At 43.5% G+C, this 10,437-nt stretch overlaps 1 protein-coding gene across 1 annotated transcript; it reads left to right on the top strand.

Annotated features, from left to right (window-relative positions):
• Positions 1-3,763: 3,763 nt before the first annotated feature.
• On the top strand, positions 3,764-9,205 carry LOC103194612. The gene is given in 4 exon segments (XM_007938032.1): positions 3,764-4,455; positions 4,557-6,785; positions 6,967-7,996; positions 8,102-9,205. Coding segments are annotated over 4 exon segments (5,055 nt in total).
• Positions 9,206-10,437: the final 1,232 nt, after the last annotated feature.

Below are 10,437 nucleotides of genomic sequence, written 5' to 3'. Positions count from 1 at the left end.
TGAGGATGGTTTGGGATTTAACCCTGAAATAAGCTGTTACATAATTTAATTATCCAAATCCTTGCATATATGAGTAGCCAATACCATTTTTATTTTTTAAAAAAAGTTTTGCAATACAACTTCCAGACTACATACTAAGAGTCTTTTTCTTGAATCCATTATTGGCTATGAGAAATTTAAATATGCACACTCTCACACACACACATACACACATAAAGAATTTTAAAATATTTGTTTTTGCAATAATCAGGAGGCATGAAGTTTCCTAAAATTCTTGCTTTGGGCACTAGCTACCCACGGGAACCTTTGAATAAGGTACCAGAATGTTAGGAGAGCTAGTCATAAAGGGAAATACACAAAACAAAAGAAACATAACAATAATCCAAAAGGAAAATGTGGGTGCTGGAGAATTAAACTGGTTACTCAAAGAATGACAAATGTCTACAATGTACTAGTACATGTAGTAGTGATGTAATAGTTTCTAGACTAGAAAAAAACCTCTTGACTTGATTTTGAGGTTAATATCACCTTGAAATTATGGTACTGTCTAGCTTGTCATGTTTTCATGGGTTGTAAAAATAATGGAGTCAGCCAAGAAAGAGACTTCTAGATTCTTCAAGCAACAGATAGGTGGTGTATATTGATGCATTAGTTTGTTAATTTCCCACTGTTTGGGGATCAGTTAAAGCAGTCTGAATTTTTGTGGCAGGTCAAATCAAAAAGGGACACCATTTATCTTAAGATGCTGATAAAATGCATAGGCTTTGGGGACAGAAGATGAAGCTTGGAGTTCAGGCTGCTCCTTACTAGCTGCCTTGAATGAGTGAATTAGCCTGCCTGAGACTCAATGTTCTCTGTACTAAAATGAGTCTAATAATAATGATTGTTTTGGAACTCAAATAAGCTAATGTGTATGGATGCAGTTTATAAATTCTAAAGTGGTGGTTGTTATATTTATATTTTTCATTGCTGGCCCCTGGTTACAAATCAAAACAGGAAACAAAACAATGCACCATACAATATCTTGGGGGAAAAAATGAGAGTGCATACTGCTTTTATTGTATTTTCCCCTGATTGCGTCATCTGAGTCTGAAAATCTGTACTCATCAGCTTTATAGCTTAACCCTTCAAAGGCTTCTGTATTTGATGTCTTTGGGGTCTTCAGAAAACAGAAAAGCAATGGCTGTTGTAGTCTTGGCCACCCATAACTTTAAGGGAGCAAGTTATGAATCTTGGCCATAGCTCTTGGGAATTTAATTCCACAAACCACAGATGGGGAACCATGTTTTTTTGTTTGTTTTTCCAGTTTTTTTTTTTTTTTTTTTTGCTTTTTAAGCAATGTGGCTTCTACCTGATCTTCCAGCAGAAAATGATTTGTTCTTGTATGAGTTATAAACCACTAGAAAACAAACACAATGGATTCCACACAATTCAAGGATCTCCATGTGGAAATTTCCCAACTACTCTGTCCCATAGGATTATGGCTGGTCTGTTAGAGACATGCATGAGTCAACCCTCAGCTTCATTCATACAAAATGAACAGTCGACAAGAGTAAATAAATTAAAGGTAATAATTAATACTATCATTGACCAGTTTTGAAATGTACAAATTCTTAAAGGAGCACAGGAACTCAGTCAAGTTTTTGTGTTTGTGAAGTTCAGCACAACATCAGTTCATCTCTCTCAGTAGTCATTAGGCAAAAAACCAAGATGAATAACATTTAAGAGCCAAACTAAATAATATTTTATACTGTGTCTTCAATGATAGCTTACTCTTAGTAATGTTTACTTGAAGACAATTATCATATAGAATGATTGACCATGATGGAAAGCTTGGAGTGAAATATCCATGAAATTATGTTCCAGGATAGATTTATAAATGTGCTTTTTGAAAAAGGGTTTGCTCTATTTTTGCCTGCTTCATTTAAGGAGGTTTCAGTTCTTAGTAATAACCAGATGATTTCCTCTTGCTTGTATTCAAACCCAAAGATTGTCAGGATAGGAAAACATCTCCACATAGGTACTTTCCTTCTAGATGGACTTTTTGCAGTATTGGAAGATTTTTCTTGGTGGCATTTCAAGAAATAGAAAAGATTCTATTTGCTACCTAAGCTCTTTTTTACCAAAAATTTAAGCACATTATTGAATGTTTCTCTAGGTTTCAAGACTATTTCAATGCATTTCAATGATATTCTTAAGAACATTTAGCCATTTTCTCTTGTTGAGGACAAGAAGTGGCCACCTTCAATTAGCCAAGGAAAAGCAGTATCCCAGGACTTCCTGGAGTACCTCAATGACCATGACTTACTAAATCACTTAAAGCTAAGACATCATGTGTTGTTGTTGTTGTTATGTGCCTTCGAGTCAGCCCTGGGGACATGATCAATTTTAACTGCTCCTTTCCCACCATCCATGCCTGAAGCCACAGACACCTGAAAAAACACTGCAAGCATTGTTTCTTCAGCACTAAAAATCCTCCCAGTTTTTGCCCCTCTTCTTCCTTCAAATGCTCACTTTTTTTTTTTTTTTTTTCCTGGGCCCTGTAGTTCTTTCTGTCCTATTGAAACTAACCTAAATTATTCCTATCTGTCCAGTGAGTTCTGGTAGCATAGTGCCTAAGGCATCTGATTGCTAACCAGAAGGCTGGCAGTTCAAACCCACCAGCCACTCCTTGGAAGAAAGGTTGGGCAATCTACTTCCATAGTGATACTATGGAAGGTAAATGAAGACCTGGTTAACCAAACAATCCACCCAAAACAATATAGATCACTATTGTGAGAACATGTTTTTATATAAAATACCCTGTATATAGCCATTTTATAATAATGTGCCTTAACATTTACTCCATGCTCTAGTTACCAGAAAAATCACAAGAAGTCCTGATTACCCTCACCCCATAGATACCCCCTAGCAACAACCAATCAGTGAATAATAGAGAGGAACCTAAAGTCCTGATTACCCTCACCCATAAGATAACCCCTAGCAACAACCAATCAGTAAATAGCAGGAAAATACTTGAAATTCCAATACCTAAAATAGCTAGAAACAGCAGTTTGCGGCCTCGGCCCACAGGACAGAGCCAATCAAGTAGGGACAACTCGCAACTTGAAAAATGTCAACCAATCCTGTAATTTTCTGATTGAAACTTCCTCATTTCTGCTGTAACCCCTATAAAAATCCTGTTACCCCTGAGTTCAGGGCTCCCAGTCCTGAACCGCTGCGCCGGTGATGGTTGGGGGTTCGAGCTTAATCTTGAATAAACAACCCCTATGCTTTTGCAGTGGAATCGGCTCCTTGGTGGTTTTTGGGGATTCATAATCTGGGCACAACATCTGGGGACTCGTCTGGGATCCCCAGATACCCCAGGACTCCCGAACCAGGGGTTTGCGGCCGGCTGGTAAGTGTTTAAATGTTTGTTGTTTGTTTAAGTTATTTGTGTAATACCTGGGGCCCATTTTCTGCACGGCTGACTTTGGCCTAAGTGGATGCACGGGTGGGCCGTCAGCCAGGGGACCTGGAAGACGTTCCAGGGCCTCTTCTGGAAGGGGATTAGAAAACCCCTTCAACCTGGGGAGGAAGTAAAGTTGTCCTCCAATCTGGAACCTGTAAAGGGTGGAAGCAGGTCGCTCCTGCAGCACGGCGTGAGGCCGTCCTACTTTTGGTTTTGCTTCCAATCTACTGGAGGCATATTTTGTTTGTCTTTTGTGTGTCTATTTGGTTTTTGTTAGTGTCCTTAGTTTTGTTTAATCAGTGGATGGACGAAATGGGACAAACTGTGACAACTCCTCTTTCTCTTCTGACTGACAATTTCAAGGAAGTTAGAAGGAGGGCACAGGACTTAAATTTAGAAATAAAAAAAGGAAAATTTGTAACATTGTGTAGCTCAGAATGGCCTATATTCAACATGGGATGGCCAGCCGAAGGAACGTTCAATCTTCAAATTATTTTAAAGGTGAAAGAAGTTGTGTTCCAGTCCAGCTGGGGGCACCCGGACCAGGGATCGTATATTATCATATGGCAGGATTTAGTAGAGAATCCACCGCCTTGGTTAAAGCCGTTGTTACCTCTTTCTCTTCCTAAGCAGGCACCTAAAACTGTCCTAGCAGTACAAACTCATACTGCCTGGAAGAAGGAACCTGAAATTAAACCTTCGGCACCGACCTACCCAGTCCTTCAGGGTGGGACAGAGGAAGAACTCCTTCCCCCTCCCCATCAAACCCCTTCAGCAGGTATTGCAGCTGCAGAGGGTGCGCTGCCCCAAGTGCCAGATGACGGCGTGGCAATGGCAGTAGTAGCCGGTCCGGCGGCCAGCAGAACCCGTGAAAGAATGCAGCGCACGGCCCCCTCTAGTGGACCAGCAGATTCCACTGTCTTGCCGTTGCGGGCCACAGGGCCTGCTGACGCAACCGGCAACCAGCAACTTCACTACTGGCCTTTTGCTACTGTTGTTGTTATGTGCCGTCGAGTCATCCCTGACTCATAGCGACCCCTCCTTGGGTTTCCGAGGCAGTATCACTATGGAAGTAGGATTGCCCAACCTTCCTTCCGAGGACTAGTGACCTGTATAATTGGAAAACTCAGAATGCTAAATTTTCAGATAATCCCAGAGATTTAACTGACCTCCTAGAGACTATTTTGTTTACTCATCAGCCTACCTGGGACGATTGTCAACAACTCCTCCAGATTTTGTTCACCACCGAGGAACATGAAAGGATCCAGATGGAAGCCTGGAAATCTGTCTTGGGGCATAACGGGCAACCCACTGCTAATATAGATGTGATTAATGCCACCTTCCCTTTAATCCATCCTAATTGGGACTACAACATGATTGAAGGTAAGGAGAGACTCCAGGTGTTCCGTCAGACTCTAATGGGAGGTCTCAGGGCAGCCGCTAGGAAGCCCACCAATTTGGCTAAAGTAGGTGACGTACAACAAGGGAGGGATGAAAGTCCTGTCGCTTTCTTAGAAAGATTAATGGGGGCATCTCGTCAGTATACCCCCATGGATCCGGAAGCATCTGAAACTAAAGCTGCACTAATCATGGCTTTTGTAAATCAAGCAGCCTCAGACATCAGAAGAAAATTACAAAAAATTGACAGATTAAATGAAAAAAGTATTCAGGATTTAATGCTAGTTGCAGAGAGAGTTTATAATCACAGGGAAAGTCCAGAAGACCGACAGGCCAAAGCACTAGCAGCAGCCAGTGACCAGAACACTCGGAATCTTGCAAAAATTCTACTCGCCTCAACAATCAGGAGCATCCGAGAAAGAGAACAACTTCAGAAAATTGCAAAATACCGAGGTAAGGGGGATTCCCTTACGGGAGAACGCCCTAAACTGGGTAAGAATCAATGTGCCTATTGTAAGGAGAATGGACATTGGGCAAAAGAGTGCCCAAATAAAAAGACTCATAAACTACAGACTAAAGTACTAGAACTGGGGGAACTCAGTGATTAGGGGCAACGGGGTTCGGTTCCCCTCCCCGAACCCAGGGTAACCCTTAAAGTGGAGGGGACTCCAATTGATTTCCTGGTGGACACTGGGGCACAACATTCAGTCTTACTTAAACCCCAAGGGAAACTGTCTAATAAAACCTCCTGGGTTCAGGGAGCCACAGGAACAAATCAATATTCATGGACTACCCGAAGGACAGTGGATCTCAGTGTGGGTCGGGTATCCCACTCATTCATGGTAATTCCAGAATGCCCTTATCCACTTCTTGCGAGAGATATACTAACCAAAATAGGAGCACAAATCCACTTCCAAAAAGGAGGGGCGACCATTATGGACAGTAGGGGCCAACCTATTCAAGTGTTAACTGTAAACCTAGAAGATGAATATAGACTCCACCAGCAACCCCCTCCTCCCCCGTCTGGGAATATAAAATAGTGGTTATCAGCCTTTCCTAAGGCATGGGCTGAGACTGGAGGTGTAGGGTTAGCAAAACACAGGCCACCGGTTTATGTGGAAGTTAAACCTGGAGCAGACCCGATCAGAGTCCGCCAGTACCCTATGTCACGAGAAGCCCGGGAAGGCATAACCCCCCACATCCGGCACCTGTTAAAATTAGGAATACTCCGACCCTGTCAGTCCGCTTGGAATACCCCTCTACTTCCTGTTCGAAAACCTCATTCCAACGATTATAGACTGGTACAAGACCTCCGAGAGGTCAATAAATGGGTCATAGACATTCACCCTACTGTTCCTAACCCATACACCCTCCTTAGTTCTCTGACCCCAGATCACCAGTGGTACTCAGTCTTGGACCTTAAAGATGCCTTTTTTAGCTTACCGTTGGCCCCAAAAAGTCAGGACCTGTTTGTCTTTGAGTGGGCAGACCCCTCAGAAAGCATTAATGGCCAATTAACCTGGACAAGATTACCTCAGCGGTTCAAAAATTTGCCTACAATTTTCAATGAGGTGCTGCATGAAGACCTGGGTAAGTTCCGATCCGACCACCCCGGTCTCACACTGTTATAATATGTAGATGATCTCCTAGTTGCTGCAGCAGACTACAAGACCTGTCTCCAAGGGACCAGAGACTTACTCCGAACATTAGGAGACATGGGCTACAGAGCCTCAGCCAAAAAGGCTCAACTTTGCCAACCCGAGGTGAGCTATTTGGGGTATATGTTAAAAGAAGGACAAAGATGGCTGACTAGGGCCCGCAAGGAGACTGTGCTAAAAATCCCTAGACCTAGCACCCCACATGGGGTGCAGGAGTTCCTAGGATCGGCCGGCTATTGTAGACTCTGGATACCAGGTTTTGCAAAATTAGCGAAGCCTCTGGTAGCATAGTGGCTAAGGCACTTGACTGCTAACCAGAAGACTGGCAGTTCAAACCCACCAGCCACTCCTCGGAAGAAAGGTTGGGCAATCCTACTTCCATAGTATACTGCCTCAGAAACCCAAGGAGGGGTCGCTATGAGTCAGGGCTGGCTGACTCAACGGCACATAACAACAACAACTTTATGAAGCAACCAGGGAGGGGCAGAAATTTCAGTGCGCAGAAACTATGGAAAAGTCCTTTAATTCACTTAAGACTGCCTTTTTGTCTGCTCCGGCCGTTGGATTACCTAATGTAACAAAACCCTTCCACCTATACATTGATGAAAATAAGGGGGTAGCGAAAGGAGTTGTAATCCAACACCTAGGCCCCTGGAAAAGACCAGTAGCCTATCTATCAAAGAAACTAGACCCAGTGGTGGCAGGGTGGCCCCCATGCTTACACATAATAGCTGCAACAGCTTTACTAATTAAAGATGCGGGTAAACTTACACTGGGACAAACATTATATACCACCACCCCGCACGCCATAGAAGGAACTCTTAAACAACCTTCCGATTGATGGCTTAGCAACGCACGACTCACCCACTATCAAGGACTGTTACTGAACCCAACTAAGACTATCTTTCAGTCACCTACAACACTGAACCCTGCCACTTTGCTACCGGATCCGGATCTGGAAGATCCACTTCATGATTGTACTGACATACTGGCTCGAGTGCACGGGACCCAAGCTGACCTACAAGACACAACCTTACCAGATGCCGAGGTCACCTGGTATATGGATGGGAGCAGCTTTGTGCGTGATGGACTAAGGTATGCGGGGGCAGCAGTAGTGACGGAAACTGCAATAATTTGGGCTGGGCCGTTACCGGCCGGAACGTCAGCTCAATGAGCTGAATTAACAGCATTGACCAAAGCCCTAACTTTGGGAAAAGATAAAAAATTAAATATTTATACAGACAGTCATTATGCTTTTGTCACGGCACATATTCATGGAGCGATCTATCGAGAAAGGGGCCTGTTAATTGCAGAAGGAAAGACAATTAAAAATAAAAATGAGATCCTCGATCTACTAGCTGCCCTATGGCTCCCAAAGAAACTTGCCATCATTCATTGTTTGGGGCACCAGAAAACCACCTCCCCTGTCGCCCGAGGCAATAATTTGGCAGATCAAACTGCTCGAGAGATTGCACTATCTACTAACCTAGTACTAACCTCCAATCTGCCTGATCCCAGGAGCCCCACCTTACCTACGAACCCCAATTACACTGAAGAAGATTTGAAATGGATTAAACAACTACCCAGAACTCAGTACGTATGCAACTGGTTGAAATCAGCAGATCACAAGGCTATCTTTCCCAAAAAACTGGGAGAAGAAATTTTATTCAAAATACATCAGACCACTCATTTAGGAACCAAAAAGATGCAGGATTTACTAAAACGGGCCAATGTGATAATTAAAAATGCTCAATCTAAAATTGAAATAATTGTTTCTGATTGTAAAGCCTGCCAATTAACCAATGTTACTAAAAACCCTTCGAATCTAGGCTCCAGATCAAGAGGCAGCACACCAGAAACTTGCCGGGAAGTGGACTACACAGAGGTAAAACCAGGGAAATATGGATATAAATATTTGTTAGTCTTTATAGATACCTTTTCAGGGTGGGTGGAAGCCTTCCCCACCAAGCGAGAAATGGCCCACGTTGTAGCCAAGAAACTACTAGAAGACATCCTACCCAGATATGGTTTTCCTACTATGATAGGATCAGATAATGGACCAGCATTTGTATCTAAGATAATACAGGGTTTAGCAACTATTCTTGGGGCTAATTGGAAATTACATTGTGCTTACAGACCCCAAAGTTCAGGCCAGGTAGAAAGAATGAACAGAACTCTAAAAGAGACCTTAACCAAATTAACCATAGAGACTGACGGAGACTGGGTGACTCTCCTCCCCTTTGCCCTATTTCGGGTCCATAACTCTCCTTATAAATTAGGATTAACACCTTTTGAAATTGTCTTTGGTAGACCTCCACCTATCACTCCCAGGTTCCAGTCCGATTTGTTACTTGATATTGATAATCATGAACTCATTTATTCTCTTCAAGCCCTGCAACAAACCCAGCAAGACATCTGGCCGAGCTTAAGGTCCCTCTGCCAATCTAGTCCCCCTCCCGAACCTCACCAGTACCAACCAGGTGATTGGGTGTATGTATGGAGACATCGGCAAGAGACTCTACAACCTTGCTGGAAAGGACCTTACATTGTAATCCTGACCACACCCACCACCCTCAAGGTCGATGGAATAGCCTCCAGGATTCATCATACGCACGCCCGCAAAGCCAATCCTGTCCCTGACCAGAAATGGCATGTCTCCAAGGACCCCAATAACCCACTCAAGCTGAAAATTCAATGATGTGGACCTCACTAGTATTACTGATAATAGCTGGTAATTATGTAAATTCCTCTTCTAACCCTCACACCCCCCAACAGTTAACTTGGATAATCACATCAGCCACGGGGGATATTGTCAACTCCATCTCACATACTGCACCCCCTATGACCTGGTGGCCTGATCTACACTTTGACTTATGCCAATTAGCGGCCAGATCCTGGGACATCTTAGATTGGGAACCCAGCAAAAACGGCACTCCTGAATGTTCAGGCAAACCCACATGCCAGTGGTCATGTGCATCTGGGGGAATCAATGGCTGGGGAATGGGTTGTGGACACCCCGGACTCCGCCATGAACTCCGTAAGTTACCATTTTATGTTTGCCCAGGGGGAGGAAGAGACAGAGCCTTAGAAAACCAGTTTTGGGGGGTACCAGACTTTTATTGTAAAGCATGGGGATGTGAAACGACGGGAACCACTTACTGGAAACCTTCCTCAACTTGGGATCTCATCACAGTAGACAGGAATCATTCTGGTGACGGATTAATCATCAATTATTGCCGATTTAAATATGGACAAGTCGGACTCACGGGAGGCATGTATACAGGAAGTGGTCCGTGTATGAATTTCACCTGTAATCCCATTAGAGTTCGATTCACAGAACAGGGAAAACGGTATAAAACCTGGGTGACAGGCCGATCCTGGGGGCTTCAATTGTACCAAAGAGGGTACGACAGTGGAGTCATTTTCAATGTTAGATTAAAAATTGAATCTTGGACACCTCCCATTGCAATCGGGCCCAACCCAGTATTAGCCCCACAATCAGTACCCTCTCTACCCTTCAATAATCGGGGCAACACATCAGTCCAAAGTTTGTCTCCCCACATCACCCCTTCAAGGGGCAACACATCAGTCCAAAATTCGTCTCCCCATGTCACCCCTTCAAGGGGCAACACATCAGTCCAAAATTTACAGGAAGACCCCCTTTGGAAAATTATGGTCCAGACTTTCCAACTATTGAATCTAACCCAATCTAATTTAACAGAATCCTGCTGGCTGTGCTATGATATCAAACCCCCCTATTATGAAGGTATTGCATTTATAGGAAAATTCAACCAGTCAGAAACTCACAAAACCTGTAGATGGAATCATAGGAAACCTGGACAACTCATCTTACTTTCTGTCACAGGGACAGGGACCTGCGTAGGACAGATTCCACAAACTCACAAACACCTCTGCAACCACACTGAAACA

The sequence above is a fragment of the Orycteropus afer genome, unplaced genomic scaffold (assembly GCF_000298275.1).
Source record: "Orycteropus afer afer isolate SDZICR_OR568_19922 unplaced genomic scaffold, OryAfe1.0 scaffold00046, whole genome shotgun sequence".
NCBI lineage: Eukaryota > Metazoa > Chordata > Mammalia > Tubulidentata > Orycteropodidae > Orycteropus > Orycteropus afer.
The sequence above is the reverse complement of the archived record's forward strand: the minus strand, read 5'-3'. Positions and strand labels throughout refer to the sequence as shown.